Source organism: Cetorhinus maximus, chromosome 9 (assembly GCF_964194155.1).
Source record: "Cetorhinus maximus chromosome 9, sCetMax3.hap1.1, whole genome shotgun sequence".
NCBI classification, from domain to species: Eukaryota; Metazoa; Chordata; class Chondrichthyes; order Lamniformes; family Cetorhinidae; genus Cetorhinus; species Cetorhinus maximus.
In genome coordinates, this window is record NC_135887.1 from 134,374,370 (window position 1) to 134,395,531 (window position 21,162).

At 37.9% G+C, this 21,162-nt stretch overlaps 2 protein-coding genes across 4 annotated transcripts in view; one reads left to right on the top strand and one right to left on the bottom strand.

The window, feature by feature from the left end:
* The window catches only part of ext2 (exostosin glycosyltransferase 2), a 178,212-nt gene extending 170,123 nt beyond the window's left edge, over positions 1–8,089 (top strand). For 2 of the 3 annotated variants that reach the window (XM_078549552.1, XM_078549553.1), the window contains 3 exons: positions 3,865–3,993; positions 4,739–4,821; positions 5,603–8,089. In XM_078549552.1, the coding sequence (XP_078405678.1) occupies positions 3,865–3,993; positions 4,739–4,821; positions 5,603–5,741 (351 nt within the window). In that variant the 3' untranslated portion in view covers positions 5,742–8,089. The remainder of the gene's footprint in view (positions 1–3,864; positions 3,994–4,738; positions 4,822–5,602) is intronic. The other variant, XM_078549554.1, reaches the window with a different exon arrangement.
* A 2,976-nt stretch (positions 8,090–11,065) lies between these two features.
* The window catches only part of alx4a (ALX homeobox 4a), a 45,976-nt gene continuing 35,879 nt past the window's right edge, over positions 11,066–21,162 (bottom strand). Inside the window, exon 4 of the mRNA XM_078549555.1 lies at positions 11,066–12,741. Coding sequence (XP_078405681.1) covers positions 12,418–12,741 — 324 coding nt within the window. The 3' untranslated portion in view covers positions 11,066–12,417. The remainder of the gene's footprint in view (positions 12,742–21,162) is intronic.

Below are 21,162 nucleotides of genomic sequence, written 5' to 3' on the forward strand. Positions count from 1 at the left end.
GTACCATGTCTTACACAAAAATCCTTCCTACAGTCTTTACAATAATGTGAGAAAAATCTGGTTTGCCAAAATATTAAAATTAAGGTACAGTTTGCCTGGCTTCTGAGAGAAGATCTGAAATTCGACAAAACAGTCTATTTAATTTTGGATGAAGGCAAGTGTGAGTCAGTTTGCTGGGAAATCTGTGATACCAAGGAAGGGAAAGTACTAACTGGAAAGTGACCACCAAGATGAGAGAAGTAGATGTAGAGCAAACGTTTTAACAATTTTAAAGGGCAGCAAGAAAATGGAGAACAATAGTTACGAGAGAAATGCTGTTGCCATCACGGGCAGTGAAAGGATCATTCAGAGTTAAGTTCATGAACAAATGCAAGACAACCTATTCACAACATGTTGTGACCAAGTCCAGGGGTATGCGGATAGTGTGGAAGGTGTAGCTGAGGTAAAAGATCAGCCAGGATCTTATTAGATGACAGAGCAAGCTAGAAAGGCCACATGCCCTACCCCTGCTCCTATTTCTTGTGTAATGCAATATGCAGGGCTATTAGGCAGAATTGAGTTCTTTAGATAAATTCAGAATAGATGAAAGTATTTAAAAACAACACATGCCCTTCAAGGTAATAGGATAGGGAAAAAGTGACTTCTCGTAACACTGCCTTCTATAATAGGAAATATTGCATTTGTTTCTATAAATTGAAGGGATTTTTGGAGGTGTGTCCATGAAGAACTTGGGGAAGTTGATTTTCTAGGAAATGGTTAATTTAATAAAAACTGCAATGTTCAAATATCCATTAGATAATGGCACAAAATTAAATTAATCCAGGAATAGTTGAGTGACTGAAGTTCAAGGTGAACTGTGTCTGGTTTTTTTTTTTACAAGTCATTAAAGGCAGATGTTGAAATCTAGATTAGTTAAATGGTAAGAGAAAAGGGTCATGAACTGTGGTCGTAGTCCTAATCAAAATAGATAATTATGACCAGCGGAGTATCTAAGGAACAGCACTGGAGACTGCTGTTTATAATTTTGATAGATGGCATGATGAACATACTAAAAGTAGAATATCAGCAAGAATTTCTGAGAGAATCAAGGTATCATAGCCCCTGGTGCAGGACACCACGTATGTTGAAATGAATAAAACAGATGCGATAAATCACGAACAATTGATTAGGTGATGCCAAACTTAGATGTTTAAAGTCTGAAGATTATGCAACTGAAAGAAAGATTGTTAGAAGAAAAGAGTCTCTGCTTTACAGTACTGAGAAAGAATTAATGAAAATTGCAGACTGTGAAATCAGTCCTGATTTCAATACTTGATAAATGTAGGGAGGGGTGAGAAAATGTTAAAAGCAGCAAAGTTAAAGGAGCAGTAACAGAGTAATATTGATCATAAGAAATAGGAGCAGTAGGCCATTTGGCCCCCTCGAGCCTGCTCCGCCATTTAAAAAGATCATGGCTGATTGGATTGTAGCCTTAACTTCACTTATCTGCCTGACCCCGAAAACCCCTGACTCCCTTGTAGATCAAAAATTTTGACTAACTCAGTCTTGAATATATTCAATGGCCTTGCCTCCAGTGCTCTCTGGGGAAGAGAATTCCAAAGACTAATGACCCCCACCCCAAGAGAAGAAGTTTCTTCTCATCTCCATCTTAAAAGGGAGACCCCTTATTTTAAAACTGTGTCCCTACATCCTTTCAGCATCTACCCTGTCAAGCCCCCTCAGAATCTTATACCTTTCAATACGATCACCTCTCATTCTTCTAAACTCCAATGAGTATAGACCCAACCTGCTCAACCTTTCCTCCATAAGACAACTCCGCCATCACAGGAAGCAGCCTAGTGAGCCTTCTCTGAGCTGCTTCCAAATGGAACACTAAATGCTATCCATTTGAAGATAATACTTTCTAATGGACTTCTGTAATGCCTTTTTCCTTCCTTAAGTAAGGAGACCAAACTGTACACAGTACCCTAGGTGTGGTCTCACCAATGCCCTATACAGTTGTAGTAAGATTTCCCTTATATATTCCATCCCCCTTGCAATAAAAGCCAATATTCCATTTGCCTTCCTAATTACTTGCTGTACCTGCATGCTAACTTTTTGTGATTCATGTACCAGGACACCCAGATCTCTGTCTACCATAGCATAATGAAGTCTCTCTCCATTTAAATAATATTATGTTTTTCTATTCTTTCTGCCAAAGGAGACAACCACACATTTTCCCACATTACACCCCATCTACCAATTTTTTTGCCCACTTACTTAACCTATCTAAATCTTGCAGACTCTTTGTGTCATCTTCACAACTTACTTTCCTACCTATCTGTGCATTCTCAGCAATAACAGTCCTTTAATCCAAGTCATTAATATAGATTGATAAAAGATAGATGGATAAAATAATGAATAGGTAGAAAGGTTGCAATGGGGAAAAAGAGAGAGATTAAAGTCTAAAGTTAAATCTGAGATTATGTGTTAATGACCTTGATTTTGCAATCAGTGATGAACCTTAAAGAAAGCTCCCACAAGATCTAGCGATCTCTGTGATATGGATTTCACCCTTCCTAATGTTAATTTGAATCTGGGCCAAGTCAAGGAGATATCCATGCATCCAACATCAGCGATGTCATCAACCAGAGTAAGCAGCCAATCACATTGAAGAACTCTCCTAGACAAAAAACCAGAAAGTTCAAAATACTGATTATCGTTTGGTTTTTAATATAATTTTACAGATAGGGAAGTAAAGAATCGGACAAACAGTTGGGATTAAGATAGAAATACCATGAACAAATTTTTTAAAATAATATTTTTAAAATATGTGAAATTTTTTGATCATAATGGAGAAATTTCACATTACACAAATAAAAAAAATTAGTTTTTCAGAGGCAGAGGGGATTTTTAAAATATATCCATTCATGGGTTGTGGGCATCGTTGGCTGGGCCAGCATTTATTTCCCATCCCTAATTACCCTCGAGTAGCTGCCTTCTTGAACCTCTGCAATCCGTGTTTAGCACTAATTATGAACTTCTTATGCTGTTAAAAGCCTCATTCGATAAGTTGTAACTTTTCCAAGGGTTTTTACAGCGAGACAATAGTGTAAAAGCATGGAAGTTATCATCAGTTCAGTGATTACTAATTGATTGCAGTCTGTGGAGACTTCAACAGCTCAACCTATCAGGGAGTTTAGAATCACTGACAGCGACTACTGGATTTCCGCATTTAACTGTGCACATGCAGACTCCAGAAGTTGCTGTCAATTTTACAGGAGCAATGACGCAAACGCTGACAGTCTTGTCGTCATTACTGCCACAAAATCCAGGCTATTAATGGCCTCGATGAAGCATGTACACTTCAACTAAATGCCACTCAGCAGTTCTTTACTGTCGGAACTTGATTCTTTTGTTCTTTACTACCTTCTCCATCTCACCTCCTCCTTCACCCCTTGTTATTCATTAGCCATGTGTTTTTTTTCATTATTTTTGTTCATTTATTTTCTTTCAGCACTTCCATTCTTTTTAACTACCTTTATTTGCCAATTTTTTTTGCCCTTAAGCATCTTTCCTTGCATTAATTTTATATTGCTGGTTTGGGAGGACATAGCTACCAGGGTTATTTTAAATCTAGACTGATCTAAATCACTTAACACACACACACACACACACATGGACAGTAACCATACAAAGTTAAATAAGCTTGGTCATATTCTTCATCGCTACTTTTCAAAATTATAGCTCAAAGAACATTTCAAATATTAATATTGTAACAACTCTATATTTCAAGTGTTCAAGAATCATAAACACTGTTAATAATTTACACATTTAACGATGATAGTTTCTAATGCACTTCTGTAATGCCTTTTATCTTTATAGTATTTTAATTATTTATATACCTACAAGATGCCAGGAGATATTAAAAATTGGGTGGATGCACATATGAACTGTGAGGACATTGCTATGAACTTTCTGGTAGCTAACATGACTGGGAAAGCTCCTATTAAGGTAAGTTTTCTTGAGTGCCAGAAAAGTGTGCACAAAGAGAAATCATGCAAAGGTGTTATGTTTGTTGTCCTTGGTATAATGTGACTAATTAAAATGGATATAAATCTAAAATAAATTTAGAATTTTATGTATCTTATAAATTGATTATTTAAATTTAAATTCTAATTGCATAAATGTAGAAATTATTGATGTTATGTCTTTATCATAAAATATTTAAAATCTTATTTTTTTGCGTTTTTAGTATTGCTTTGCAAATAACAACTGTTGAAAGGGGACTTGCTTTGTATGGTCAGTATTAAAAGTATTGCAATTTAGGTTTATACAAAGCCACTTGGGTGCTATAAACTTTGTCGCCTTTACAGTCTCTAAATATTCATAGAATCTGTCAGTCAACTTAATGAGAAAACAGACACAGGTTAATAAGACCCTTTCAAAGTAGGGGAAGCAGCATTTCATCACCTTATGATCGTACAGGCAACCAGTGCTTGTACAAGGCACCTAGAAGTGTGAAAACAATCATTAAATGAGTTTTAATGGGTTGTCATCACACACTTTCAATGAATGTGAAACCATTCTAGTAATTTTATTGACCTCTTGTGAGTTGAAATATGCCTTACCGAGCCAGATGGAACTTGAGCAAAATGTTCTGAAAGGATGGTGCTCTCACATTACGCAGCAGGCGTGCTTGAACATCTAGCTGGATTAAACATGCCATTAATATTGTTGGAATTATTGTGACACACAGGTGACCCCGCGTAAAAAGTTCAAGTGCCCGGAGTGCACAGCAATTGATGGACTGTCACTGGACCAGACCCATATGGTGGAACGGTAAGTGCTCCATTCCTCCCATGTATTTAACAGCTTGTGTCTGCCATTTCAGAAGTGCCCAAGAAAAACATGCATGACTGGTTCCAGATTTACAACCCACTTGGAAAATGTTAGTCACTGCCTTCTGTAGAAAGGAAAGTTCTGTCCGAGCTTACATAATTAATGATGCAGGAATTGTTTGAACCCATTCACGTTTGTATGTCATAGTGTCCTAAGTTTCAAAACGCCTTATGTCGTTTAGATGAGCAGGTAAACATCAAAAAGATTCATTTTGTATTGTAATGTGACAATTAGAATTGTCAGAACCATTTTGGGGACTGATACCCCAGTTTTATTTTATTTCAAGATGGGATTACTGGAGAGTCCAGCGCTTGTACTGCTGCTTCCGTACCGTACTGTACTGTGCTGTGCATGCCTGAGAACGTCTTAAAGTCATCAATTCCATTAGCAGTTAAATGTCAACTCCTTTCTTTACTACAAGTCTTACTGGAGAATAAAATATAACTCTTAAAACCACTGTAAAATAATTTAGCAGAAACTCAAGTCCATTCATTCAACTGGAAACTTATGAGCATTTCCCTTTTCGGCATCTCTTCGGTGGTGTTAGTGTTACCATGCTGTCCTGTTTACCTTTTTAAAACTTAGAACTTAAGGAATGCTTCCAATTTTATGGTTACCATATTGACTTTGTGATGACTTCTGGTTGTGTAGATGTTGTTCTGACAGTGTTTTATTAGATATCATTAAGTACATATTTAACACCATGGGAATGTAATTGCAGGTCAGAATGCATCAATAAATTTGCATCTGTGTTTGGGATCATGCCACTGAAGGTGGTGGAGCACCGAGCTGACCCAGTCTTGTACAAGGATGATTTCCCGGAGAAGTTGAAGAGTTTCCCCAACATTGGCAGTTTATGAAATGCTGGCATTCAAAACTGTGGTCCCGTCAAGGGCACCATCTCTATGCTGAAAGACTAGAGTTTAAGCAAGGACCAGTAGCTGCATGATTTGAAAGCATTGATCTGGAATTCAGAATCTTCTCCTGCCTCTTTAATGGAGTTTATTAACTTAAAAGGATGCAACTGCAAAGGAACAATGTGACCTTTTTTTTTAAGTGTTGAATGTTACCAAATTGTAATGGTTCTTCATCACAGAAAATGGTTTCCTGTTTTTAAATGAAAATGCATTGTGTGTTATGAAGACTATCGGAGATCAAAAACTCAAACGCAACTCCTCACCAATGACAACATAATGAAAACTTCCTCTTCTTGGTTCAGACATCAAAAGAATTTGTTGACTATTATGTTTTCAAACTTGCTAACGTTGGACCATGTACTGACTGCTCTATTTTTAATGTGCCTACAGTCATAGTACTACATGTTTGCTCTGCCATGTATGTCCAAGTTGGTTATTCCCCTGGTATAGCACTCAGTAATGCTTCAAGTGAACTTACTTACAGATGAAACATTACCATGTTTTCAGTCTTCACTGGTAATTTTCAACGTTGTAACTACAACACTCTCCTAAAAACATACCATGTCCTCCTCAAACTTCCTAATAATTGTTGCTGATGATAACAATTCCTTATCTTCAGTGTTGATATTTTATTTTCTCATCATTATAGCAGTATGGAATAATGGCTTTGAGCGTGTTATTTTATTAGGGATACGGAGATGATATATTTTAAATAATGTATTTAACCTATATTAGGTAGCATTTTGTCACGAGTTAATAATTGCTATCTTGTCGAAAAGAGTAGTTAAGTTTTCCCAGTGGCTCAGTGAGCCATTGGCTGTATAGTTTGACAATGAGCTGTACAAGCAATGATGCTAACAAAATGGGAGCAGAGGAAGGAAATGAGGAGAGGAGGTATGCGGGAAGAATTCTTAAGCGTTCTTAAATTAAGGGTGAGGGTTAAGGAAATCAGGCAAAGCTGCTCCCAATCATTATCCAGAGGCCCTTGATAAAATGTACAGCCATTAGACATTGAGTAGGGGGCATGATTGACTGCCTTTCTTTCCTTCTTCCACCCCCCCCACCCCCACCACCCCCCGCCCAAGTCAGATATGCTCCCAGTGTTTATGTGAGGTGCTGAAAGGCTGCTGTTAACTATGCTTCAGCATGAATTATTGCCTAGAGGTGGGAACAAAACATAATTTAAAAGTGAGAATCAAGTTTTGTTGACCAACAGTTACTGTAAAGGTGTCTGATATTGCACAGGACCCACACTAAAGCCCTGCAATTCTCAAAACACGGGCCTTACACAACTGACTGCAAATCAAATATAAAGTTGTTTGGGATTCAGTAGGCTAGTTGCCTGTTCTTAGCATATCTCCCAGGCTACTGGTGTTAGTAAGTCAGGCAGTTTTACATTTGGCATTTAAGCAGTTGCATGAGACCTGTGTAATGAAAAGTCCCCCACTACATATAAAAGCACCTTAAAGCTTAAGATACTGACCGTACTGTATTGTACAGCATGCAATTAAATGAGGGATTTAGCAAATTTGAGAATTACATTGAACATCTCGTGCAATCAAGTCTTCCTGAGACAATATAGGCATCCAGCAACTTTAGACTAGTGAAGCTTTTTGCACATATTTTTAATTGATATTTTCTTCCAAAGAGCTGCCTATTGAACAGCACTCCAGTTACAATGTTTGTTATTTTTTTTAATGGTGACTGTTATAGATTTCATTGTTAGAAACCAAGAATGTTCATGATTTGCCAGCAGCTGCGTTATTCCATTTTAACACTACAAAATTCGACTATTAATTGTCTAACCCCAGGAGTGTATTCTGCGATAGTTTGAGATGAGGAACAATACAGGAAGCTATTAAGGATCTGAGTTTCTTTTTTTTTGCTTCAAAGTTGTCTTGTAATGTCAAGGCAGGATATGCTTCTGTCACAGGACAGGATAGTGCACAGTATTTCTGAGACAATTAATGGATATAAATCATTGAAGGCAAATAAGGGACAATACCATCAGTACCATGCATTACAAGGATCAAAATGTTGGGAGTCAAACTGGTGCTCAGCTTTTGATGTTTTTATACCGGCTCTAAGAATGTTATTCTTGCATCAGACAACTTTTGTCAGTTGTTGATATTTTCATGTTTTCCCACTGTCTGTGACCAGCAGTACAGGTACCTCATAACTATATAGTGGATATATTATTAATGTTGGGTAGCAACAATGTTGAAAAAAATGCTGATGGAACAGCATTGTGAGTTGCGCAAAATTTTAATAAACCATATGCATCTCCATTTTTTTGTAGCATTAAAATCTTGCATTTATACATCTCCCTTCATATTCACACCAGAATACTTTACATAGATGAACTACTTTTTGAAGTACAGTTGTTTATGTAGGGAAACACAACTGCTATTCCTCACTCTAACATCCCATCTGTTTCTAGGTGGCAGCAGTTAAAGGAGAAATGTTGGCTAGAAGACACAAATATTTACAAAGTTGCTGACACTGTTTACAAGTTTTTGATTACAAAACTAATTGCATTTACAGGAATTTGTTCCAGAATTGTAATAAAAATTGACTCCTCACCAAACCAAAGCCAAATTATAAGAATCTGTTTTTAATGTCATTTTATTCTGCTACATGTCTTGCTAAAATCATGTTATATACTAGATTATTACAGTTACTCTTTTATTTCCTGAATCCTATTGAAGAACTGTAGTTATTGTTCAATAAAATCTTGAATATCCTTGAATGCTGAATTTCATACTCTGGTTTGGGCACTTTAGCCCCTTTATCAGAATGTGCATAAGGTGGTTGAATTGCCATAAGATTGAACCTCTATGTTTGTAAAATCTCAGCCACAGGTACATGCATTCTACAGCGGGCAACAATTGATGGACATAAAAAGCTCCCCCAATGAGCCAGTGCATTACTATCTGGTATAGTACAAAAGTCACCCTGGCCAAATGGTTGCAGTTTTGATTCCTGTAGCTGCTTTTGAGCCAGAAGAATAATTAGGGTATTACAAATTTGTTCTAGGCTGGAGAGAGGAGAAATCAGTCAGAGTTCAGGTCTATTGATTTTTGCTGGAAAACATATTTGGATCTTGTTGAGAGGCCTGCCAGTTCATATGGCCCACTGATCCCCATTGTCCATGTTCAGGATTGCCAGCTGGTCACATTATAACAAAAGGTGTTTGGTACGACTGTAGCCACCTTTGGGGTGGGAGGAGATACAGTTTTTTTTTTAAAAAGTTGATGTTTTGACAATCCCATATTTTTGGATTTGTATGGCATCTAACAGTCCTATTAAAACATTTTGCACTGAGCAGATTGTACAAACATTGGCTCTAAAATCGTCGACTGAAACTGTCTTCTAAAAATTTTCAGTTTAATAATTTGGCACAAATTTCTGTCTTCCACCCCCATTACAGACCTTCCCTTTGGTTCTCCTCTCTCCCCACCCACCCCCCCCCCCCCACCCCAACCATCCCTTTTCTCTAAATCTTTCCAGTTCTGAGGCGAGGTCATTGACCTGAAACATTAACTCTCTTTCACCCTCCGTAGATGCTGCCTAAGCTGCCAAGCATTTTCTTTTATTTTATTTTAGGACGGAGGCATTGGCTTGAACTAATGTAAGGTAAATGTAGCGTTGATGTCAGAATTCGTTCCACACAAATGATTAATTCGTGGAATTGACTTGTGGATAAGATAGTTATGATAGCGGAAAAGGCAGTCTTTTTCTGGGCGGGCGGGTGGGTGGGTGGGTGAGCTAAAATTGGTCAAATGTTTTTTCTCAGCTGTAGCTGTCTTGTGAAGACATGATTTAATCCTGCGTTCAATCAGAAACACTGATGTTGCCAATGAGGAATGTACAATTGCACCTGTCACTTGTCAGAATTGGCAAACTTTGCTGGGGGGGTGGCGGGGGGGTGGGGGTGCGCAGTGAAATAGAATGTCATCCAACTGCAGTTCGATGTGTCAGATAGGCAAAAAAAAAAAAAATTCTCTCGTAAGCAATTCTCAATAGTTGTTCAGTTAGAAGAATGAGACTAAGACTAAGTGATACGCTCATTATTTACAGAATAGATTATTTCGTGGTTTAGATGGGGTTTTTTTTCTGGGAAAACTGAATAGATATACAAAATTTGAAATTTAGGTTTCAAAGCATATGGTTCATCCATTGCTGCCATTGACACTTTTCTGCAGTCTGTGCACTCAAATGGCAAAATCTATCTCCAGTATATATGATCCCTTATTATTTTTAGTCTGTATTTTGCTGGGGGGTTTTTTGTCAAATATCGTAATTGTAATATACTTGTGATTGTTGCCTGTCAGTTAATAACAAATTACTAGTGTATTTCATAAATGAACAGTACTGTTAAATGGAAATCATTGAATGACCAGCTGTAAATCATTTATTAAATCAATTCATTTAATATCACACCCGGTAATTAAGTTAGTCCTGTGATAATTAGACCAGCTAATGGATGCATTTACCGTAAGATGATTACAAGCCTGTAAATATTTTCTAATCTAACCCGACCAAGATGTTACTTTGCATTAATGCCATAGCTGACACAATTTGTAGCCCAGCTCCAGATGTGTTGACAAGAAACTATCTTTCCTTAATTTCTGAAGCAGAGAATAATAAAAAATGTTCATTTTCGTTTTTATATGTAATGCAGTTTGCAGCATTGTTGACAAATTTGAATGATGTCTTAATTATTAAATTGATAATCTTTAAAGTGTACAGTTGAAGAGGAATATTTTCTTTCAAATGTTTATTAAAAAGTGAACAATGTAGAAGGAATACTAAAGGTGCAGGTACTATTTTAACTTTCTTTGGAGATGGCCTGTTTTTGTAAGCGACTACATTTAGGGTTACCGCTGTACATCTTCTGACACCTGTTGTTAATATAAGTTCTGTAATCCTTTCTGTACTCTGTCAGCAGTTCAGAAGGGCAGTGTTGGTATTTTTGTCCACTCCAATTAATGTGAGACTTCAGAGCTATCAATATCGCATTTCATCACCATTCCTTACAAAGAAAATAGTTTTTTCTTCAGTAGGAAAAAGACAAATTCTTTATTGGATTATTGGTTATACCTGTCAAAACAATACACGCCATTCTGACCCACTGTTACAGTTTCCTAAGAAATTACATCTATGAAAAAAATTGTTCCAAGTGCAATAACTTACTCATAAAACAGTACAACACAGGCAAATTGAGTTTGTTAAATTCTCTCAGTAATGAAGAACACTACTTTGGATGCAGTAACATTTTTTATTGAACGTAATCTAATTGCACCCTTTCCTACAATTATATTTAAAACAAGGCAATTAAAGCTAAAGGAGTTTACAAGGTTAAAATATTTTACAACAAATTAATACAGTAATATTCGAGATTTCCTCTCAGCAAAAGTACACAACACACCCAAACAGATATATTACTCTGAACTTCAACCTTCTACTTCAGTAGTATAAGTAATAGCAATGGGCGTGATTGTTGCAAAAGAAAATGACATTTAAAAATGGTATAACATTTCACTTTTGGTATATCTAGCATATTACACAAAGATTTTTTTTTTGTTTATTTGTAAGACATTTTCTTGTCTTTTTTTTAAATTGTGTAAACTTTGCAAGATCTTAAACTACTGTTGCTACTATAGGTCAGTGCCCAGGACTAGACACAGGTTTTTAATATTTATGGTCAAGTAAATATTTTTGAAGGATTAACTACTTAACAATTGATTTGAACTTGATATCCAGTTTACTTTAAAAATATTTTATTAAAAGAAAATGAACTTCTAGATCCATAGTGGCAGTAGGGCAAGGAACCCAATTAAACTCTAGACCACAACTAATATGGGGCACTAACAAGACCCTATAGCCAATGTCACTTAAATCAAAGTAATTTGGCAAAAACACACAACGAGCTGTTACAATCTACACAGAAGCCTTCAAAAACAAAAACTTCACTAATTTATGAAAATTAGAATTAATCAATGTATAAAGTTGCAAGACGTTGCCGAGGCGTTAAGTATAACAAACCTGTTTGGGATAAGTCAAGAGTTGTTTTCCTCTTGCCTCCCAACTGCTTGGTACTGTAGTATAGATGTATTTACCTTTTGTCACTAAGATCTTGTCGAACAATGACTTGCTAATCTATTGTGGGAGAGTCATTTAAGTTAGTTTACAAGCTTTTCTATAAAATAAGATTTTTTTCATCTGCTTTAAACTTCATAGCCAATGATGATTGCACTTATACACAGTTTTATACTGAGAATTCTCTGCAATGTCTTTCAGCTGGCTGAATTCTAATTACACATTTGGCCTTAAGAAAAAAAGCTGCCATTTTACGCTAGACTTTTACAAGCTTGCCTAAAATCTAAGTAGGATATCAATTTCAAATTTTGGATTTTGAATATTTTTCAGGATAGCTCTTTTACATTAAGGGGTATAATATAAATATTTTGAAGATGAAGTAAACCTTATTTCTAATCCTACCAACCTATAATAGAAAAAGTGCTGCTTATAAATCTCCATGTTGCGTTATGTCCTTAGTCCAGCATTATGTAATATTGTATTATTTTCAGTGTTTGAATATCTATTGTTATGTCGGTCATGTGGCCCAAGATATGGCAGCGCTGTGCTCTTTGGCTTTCATTCTTAAGGCTGCAATGCTGGATGATTTTCGATCTGGTTCATTACTGATGTCAAATGCGTTGATGGCAGCTCCTAGCCCAGTGGTGCCAAAGAGACCACCCATATGTGTCTGTCCCACATGGCTCCCAGGGGCAGAAACACCCAGGAAGTCAGACACCCCACCTGGTGCATGTGCGTGTGCATGTGGAGACATGCAGGATGTTACCGTTTCACAGGGCACAACACAAGCTGGCACTGGAGAGGATGCACCATTGTTGCCAATCCAAGATGGGTTTTGTATCTGGAAGAAAAATGAACAGACCAAACATTAATCAACCTGCAAATATGCACACTACATTTTCTTTTTTCACTTATTTTTCTTGCTTGTTTTAAGTGCTCTATTTTAATCCATTAAGACTAATCATTCGATATCCTGTTAGTAAAGGATCACAGTCAATGTGCAGTATGTCCATTGTAAAGGAAGACTTCCAACATTAGTTTAAGAGTCTGCTTACTCTATGCAAGTGCAAAATTCTACCATTAATAGTCTTGAAAGACAAATGAATCTTGTACAGTTTATATAATTACCTTCAAGTAAGGGCACAATATACTCTGGGTGAGGGACTTTCATATCTATCACTAAGAGTGGCTCAGTAACTGGCTGAGTCCTGAAGGGTATAGAGTGGGCCTGCAGCAGGTGGTGAAAGAACCAACATCAGGGAAAAATCCACTTGGCCTTGTCCTCACCATCTACGTGTTGCAGATGAATTAATCTATGACTGTTGGAAGGAGTGACCACTGCACAGTCCTTGTGGAAACCTGTGTGATACTATCTCCGTGCTAAATGGGCTGAATTCAGCACAGATCTAGCAACAAAAAGGTGGGCATCTGTGAGCCACTGTGGATCATTAGCAGCAGCAGAATTATATTCCACCACAATGTTAACTCAGCATATTTTTGTCCACCACCATCATCGAACTAGGTATCAAAAACTGTAGCATGCATGTCAGAGTAGCAGCAGGTACACCCTGAAAATGAGGTGCCAACCTGGTGAAGCTACAACTCAGGACTACGTGCATACATAGTGGAGCAGCACCCTACAGACAGATCAGATTTAAGCTCTGCAGTTCTGCCTCATCCAGTTGTGAATGGTGATCAGCGATTAGCAGGGGGAGGAAGCTCCATGAATATAGACATCCTCAATAATAGCAGAGCCCAGCACATGATTGCTGAAGACGAGACTTGAAACATTTGTACTAATCTTCAGCCAGAAATGCTGAGTGGATTTTTTGGCCTACATTTAAGGGCCCCACAATTACAGAAGTCAGCCTTCAGCCATTTAATAAATTCCAAGTGAACATCAAGAAATGACTGCAGGTGCTGGATACAAGAAAGGCTGCAGGTCCCGATAACATTCTGCTGTAGTGCTGAAGATTCACGCTCCAGAACTATCCACCACCTCCAGCCAAGCTGTTCCAGGATAGCTGCAACATCACCATGAACATTAGCCCAGTGTGTCCTGCGCCCAAAAGAACCGTAGAAATCTAATGACCAATACTGTTCTGTCATTCTATCCTCAATCCCCACATGCAGCAAAACCTGGACAACATTCAGGCTTATGCTGATAAGTAGCATTCATGCCACACAAGTGCCAGGCAATAACTATCTCCAAAAAGAGAAAGTCTAAACACTTCCCCATAATGTTCAATAATATTACCACCATCAGCATCCTGAGGATGGCCATTGACCAGAAGGGACCAGACACACTTGTACTGTGATTGCAATAGCATATCAGAGGCTGGGTATTCTGCAACAAGTGACTCAGTTGCTGACTCCTCAAAGCTTTTTCACCATATACAGGGCACAAGTCAGGAATATGATATTCCCCAATTGCCTGGATCAGTTCAAGTACAATAATGGCATTGGAACAATGTATTCGCAAGCCAGGATAATGTGTGACTTGGAGAGGAATTTGCAATTAGTGGTGTTCCTTTGCCTCTGTTGCCCTTGTTCTAGAGGTTGTAGGTTTGGGAGATGTTGCCAAAGTCTTGACAAGTTTCTGCAGTGCATCGTAGATGGTACACATGCAGACATGCTGCATCGGTGATGGAGGAATTGAATGTTTAAGGTGGTGGATGGGATACCAATCAAGGGGGCTGCTTGGTCTCTGATGTTGAGCTTCTTGACTATTATTGTACTTGAACTGGATCAAAATCATCCCTTATAGCACTATGGGAGTACCATCACCACATGGATTGCAGTGGTTCAAAAAGATGACTCACCACTACCTTCTCATGGGCAATTATTGATGGGCAATAAATGCTGACTCTGACACTCCCATTCCTTGAATGAATAAGAAATTGCTCATCAGGTGTATTGCATTCAAATAATTTGACATCTCTTTGCATCATGTTTTGAGAATTATTGCTGGTGCATTGTGGAGAATATAGCCTAAAGCATTACACTGGCTCTGTGAGCGGTCCATTTTGTGTACGATACCTGACATTTTTAAGGAGCCAAGTTAAAAAGCGTAAAGTTTTGTATTTAGCATGATGAGAGGTTAGGGCATTGAGAATGGGAAAAAAGACTTGCATTTAGTGCATAGAGTGCTATTCCACTTGCCTTTCATACATGTGGTCAGTATTATGGGGCTGGACGAGGTCTTTCTACTCTAACCATGTATTGTTCCTTAACTTGAACTGTAATATAGGACCTACCGGTGCAATACCCTTTTTTTTAAAAAAATGTTCCATTAAATGTAGTCACAATTCCTGCCACATTGTGTTGGAATTTGTGCTATGTTATATGTACCTCATAGAAACTGGAGGAAAAAGTTTCATCCCCACAATCTGGACTGGAACCAAGAAATGATCCCAAGAATTAAAAGGCACTGTTAGACAGCACTATACCATCTAGCCTTAATAAGAAAAATGTTATGAATTTTATGCAACATAGCTGCAGAAAAGCAAGTGGCCTTGTTGGTATTAGCCTATCCAAAAAAAGAGGAGGAGCAACATTTCAATAATGGGGGAATGGAGGCAGCATATGTTGGATTTCCCCACAATAAGCTTCCGAAAGTCTTGATGAATTTTACATAGGAAACAAGATTAGCCCATTTAGCTCCTGAAGATTGTTGCGCCATTCAATTCAACCCTGGCTGATATGCATAATAACTCCCTTGGTTCCCTAGTCCTTAAAACCCTTGTTAGTAACAAACTGAAATGTACGTGTTTTTCAGTTTAGTCTGTTTCATTCGCACCTTTGTCAACATTTATGCAAGAATTCACATCAGTGAGTTAATAGTTTAATATTTAAATCATCAGATCCTCACTTGAAAAATCAATTAGGTAACTAGAAAATCAAATTTATGTGATATGTGGGGAAGCCACGCAGTCATTAAAATTTTACTGGTAACTGGAGTATTCTGTCTATTTTGTTTTGGCTGTTAGAAAAATAAGGCTGTAATTACCAATTTAGCTTTACTTTGAAATTATTCAATTTCAATTAGGTCAGGTGTTTCTCACGTGTTGGTGCAGACTCGATGGGCCGAAGGGCCTCTTCTGCACTGTGTGATTCTGTGAATTAATTGATCGATGCACCTCTTTGGCTCTAGTATTGGTTGATGTGGAATTATTAGGATAAATGAGACAGAAAATAGCATATTATTTAATAAGGGATTTCATTTGACAACTTAAAAAAAACTAGAGTTTATTTTTTGAAGCCAGTTGGTACACCGCAAGGCAGTTAACAGGTGAAGGTAAGGTTGGTAATGTGTGGTGGAGCTCTTTAAATCATGATAATAAAAGCAAAACCAAAGAAGAGTGGATGATGGCTTGTTTTCTGAAGGCAGGACTAATCCCTCTGAGGGACAGGAACTGGAAACGGCAAAGTAAACAAAGATTTGGCCTCGCTCAGGTAGATATTGGAAGTCGTAGCTGGGGAACATAGCACCGGAATATTTCGTAATGTCTATCATCATGCAAATCACCTTTCACAAGGAATTCACGTTGTGTCAGATAAAAGCAAAATACTGCGGATGTTGGAAATCTGAAACAAAAACTCCAAGAGTTTTCGAAATTTTCGAAACATTAACTTTTTTTTTTCTCTCCACAGATGCTGTTAGACCTGCTGAGTTTCTCTAGCGTTTTCTGTTTTTGTTTCACGTTGTGTCAGACTTGGTGCCTGATGTATTAGCAAATTATCCTGATGGTACTCAGTTACATGCTAAATTCAATGATTTCTTGCAATGCATTTCCTTTCTCAAAAGTATTAAAATGGAAGAGCTAACAGAGGTTTACAAACTGGGGCCTGTAGCTGAAATCTACCTTGGGCAGTGAAATTTCCAGTACAGAAGTGGTCAATCCCACCTGTCCTATGAGCAAGACCTTCACCTGGCACCTTCAACCCAAGCCCCTTGCTCTTTCTACTTTTTAATGGTCCTTTTGTCTACTTCCCTTTTAAACCATACAGCTTTTGCCTCGGTAGTCATGTGTGTTCAATCCTTCCAGATCACTTAGCTCCACATGCCCCCCCTTTATCGATTTTTTTTTCCAAGAGGGTGGTGCTAATGGAAATCATGGATTAATCTTCAACCCAGATTATTTGACTTTGGTCACGAGTAGGTCACCACTGAAGTAAAATAAAATGATTTTTACAGAATAACACTTATACAATATTTTGACCAGCATATGTCAGTGGAAAGACTTAATTATTATTGCAGCAATTCTCTGGAAAAAAAAAATGGGGCCTTTGCAGGGGAGTAAAGTGCAGCCAGACTGAGCTGCAAAGGAATGCAATTTCGGCTTGCTAGTCATGTTTGAAGGTCTTTTTGCATTCCTCGCAATTCCCTCTGCATTTGGCTTTTGTTCCCATTGTAAAATTGATTCCTTTCAGGTCAAAGTTTAAGTGTGCTGTGTATTGGTGGGACTAATGATTTAACAATAGTATTTTGCTTGGTTCCTAGCTGGCTTAGATGCACTTTTCCCTTCTCGATACACTGGTGGTAAAACCGTCTTCTAACCTCAGTGATCCCGTTCTGTGTAATTGATGATGAGCAACAAAATAGATGCCTTTCATGTCACGGGGGTTGGACATGTACCTGTGACTGACGGTGTTTTTATATATATTTATATATATATGTAAATAAATAAAACAGGCGAAATGAAACCCCTCAATATAAGTTTGATTTTAATAAATGGTGTTTGAGCGATCAGTAGACACGCCAAATTGTACAAATGTTGTCAATTTATTTTAAAACTATTTATTATGATAGAGTGGGATCGGCAATCGGGGCGGGGAGAGGGAGGGAGAATAAACCGAAGTGTTTTGTAGTCAAACGAACTAAGCCTTGCGTTTTTTAAGCATTAGATCATGTTTCGTACACATTCTACAAGCGCCGGTCATTATACTGCAGAACATTAACCTGCTTTAAGAATATTTCTGGAAAAATAAACAAGCATCCTTCGCACATTTTAAAGTGTTTGTAATCAGTCTCAATTTAGCTCATTTCAAACACACTCCTCTCAACTCGGCACTAAATAAACTTTAAACTAAATAAATAAATAAGGTCATTAGCAGGTGTTTATTGAACTCCGGTGATTTTAATCGCACTTTAATCTGAAAATGTGGCCGGCTTTTCCCACTTGGATTTATATATATATATATATTATATATATATTTCTGTTTATAGCTGCAGAATTTGCTATTCTCGATCTTCAGGCATCTTAAGTGGGATTTGCTGTTTAGATCCTTTCTCCAATGGTAGATGTTGTTTCTAAAATAGCCACTGTCGCCACGCTGGACATGTCAAGCTCCCGTGCTCCAAAATAAAACCCTCGATACAATGGTTGCTATCTTCACCAACCCCGGGACATGACTGTCAATCAGGCCAATGCGCATCTTGAAAGGATTAAGTATTTGCAGTTTGATGGCTGCTAATGCATTTGATTGGAATTCTTGGGTTCTTTTCCTGCACATCAGAAACTATAAACGCTCTCTTCATCACGGGTTTCTTTATGTTTTATGCACAGCCTTAGAAGTTAGTTCTTCAATTTAAAAAAAAAAGAGTATCCTAAGAATCCCGCACATTTGAGAAAAAAAACTTTGAATTCAGAGTTCGGGAATCTATTTCAGATTTACAAAGATTCTAATCTATAAAACATAAATGGACCATGCATTATTTTTTTTCTAGTAACACCCAGACAGACGATATTTAAAATCCCTACTGAACTATGGAGTCTCATCCCTTTCACATGTGTTTAACGTTGTGTTCATTTATTTTCAAAAATCTGCTCCCATTATTGTATTGGCTCTGCTGTTTCGGATCTTAAACTACCCGTTGCTAAGAGCACTCAGATTGCATCAGAGTGATGTTCTTCAAAATTGGATCCGATCGTAAAGTGCTGCAGTTCATTAAACACAAAAAAATGATGTATCATATTATCCAGGAAAATTAGATCTACAAATATCTACACTATATCTATACCCAATATCTACAAATGCATATCTATCCTTTTTGGCATGAATTAGCTGCAGAATTTTTAGCCATTCCCCGAGGAGCCAATCTTTAGAATATTTTAATAACATCCTTCCATTTTCCGCAATTTAGTCTATTTGTACTGCCCAGATATTTGGCAGCAGCATAAAACTATCAACCATTTAGAAATATTGACTCCTATTATGGAATTAGAAAAAATGTTAGAATTTAAGTTGGACTGGTGTTAGCAAGTTAAACAAAAATCAGGAGTGTATTCAAATATATTGTATTTGGTTTGAAATGATACATTTCATGATCAGCGTTGACATGGGAATGCTACACGCTAAATCCCCCATATTGCAAAAGAAGCTGTAAAGCTCACAAGTTATCAGCTGCCCAATAGAATCACAGAATCTTAATGGCACAGGAGGAGGCCATTCGGCCCACCGTGTCTGCACCGGCCCTCCAAATGAGCGTTATGACCTGGTGCCATTGCCCTGCCTTTTCCCTGTACCCCTGCACATTGTTTCTATTCAAATAATCATCCAATGCCCTCTTGAATGCTTCGAATGAACCTGCCTCCACCACACTTCCAAGCAGTGCATTCCAATCCTGAACCACACGTTGTGTGAATACATTTTTCCCTCGTGTCACATTTGCCAACGCAGCTATTTTCTTTAATTTTTCAGCTAGCTTCTAACTAGCCACAAGATGTTGGGTTTATTGAAATTCTACATGAGTGTGTCCTGTTTTGGATGCACTGACTTGAAAGCACAACGGTTTCAGGCAACCGAGTCTCTTCCTCGCCCAACATAGTTGCAGCAGAGTTCTCTTAGACAGTCACACCCCAATGCAGCAACGCTAAAGATGATGGGGTGGAATTCCATTGGAAAAACTGGGTACAAATTGTGTCATTTGTCTGAAGTGAGTTTGCGGTTTCAGTTTCTGCCCTTTAAACTCGTGCATAATAAATGTAAGACCTTCTATGAACCAGGTGTAATAAAATGTGACCGTGTTTTTCCTCACTTTGAAAAAATTGATATGTTTAAGACCTTGTGCAGCTTATTGATACAGTTGAGAAAATGGGTTTCGCACAAAAAAGCGGTTTATTAAGTGTCTAAGCCTCCAGCTGTGAGTGACATGATTTTAAATCACTGAAAATTGCTCCAAAACAATGTTGAATATTTACTGGTTTCATTGCTGCACATTAGTCAGTTTTAGAACATTTTTTTAACATGTAGACGCTTATAAACCATGCCTACTGGTGCCTGTGTACCCCAAGGGGGAAAAAAAAAAGCTCAATTTAAAGAGCCTCCTCCAAAGTCCTCAAATTGGTGGAAACTTGTCATGCCCATTATTACAATCTGAGGGCGTGACCTGTTTTGTGGGTGACGCGGCTTTGATGAAACGATTTTTAAACTACAGTAAAGAATGCGGAAACACGATTTATACTTGATGTAGCGTGAATTTAAAATTCCCTGCTCTTTTACGCTGGCTCCGCTGATTTCGCCTATTTTGCACACTAGTGCAAGCTGACAGAAACTCTACTCCATGCGTGTGACCATGGTCTGTGGCAAATGGATTTGATCTCCAGACTTGACTGACTAACCCCAGCACGTGGTAGTTCAAACCTGAACTGCAGTTCTCAAACTACAATGTATGTGCGGCTTTTGCAGTTGGTGTATCGTAGATCAATGTTCAGCAAGGCCATGGAGGATAACATTTTGAATGCACCCAAAACCCTTCATCATTGAATTCCCTCTCATGGGATAATAATGTTAACACGTGTGCATGCTATCCTATCACAAATCACTGTGAATGAATTTTGATCCATTCAGATTGTATTTTATTGTAAACAGTTCCGTCACAGTGCATTTATACTGTTAATTGGTGCAAAATGGAATTATATTCACCTGATAAATTTGTGTAATGTAAATTGTTTCGAAACCTGAACTGACTCCAGTGTACAATAAGACTCGAGAGTCATGTTCCATTTTGCTCCGATTTTAGGTCAGCCTCTGATTGCAGATTCAAATTGTATTTACACAATGCTCAAAGTTTCAGAGGCCCTATTCCTCCGTGTGGCCTTGATTCCAGCAGATGGCTAATTGGAGAGCTGGTCACGTATCCAGAATGCCTGACACTTGCTTTTAGCAAAGCAAATCTTCTAAGGAAAGCTCGAGTCTGGGGTGCACTCTCATGGCTGTCAAAGGAAGTGCTACAAGGACACTCTAAAGGCTTCACTTA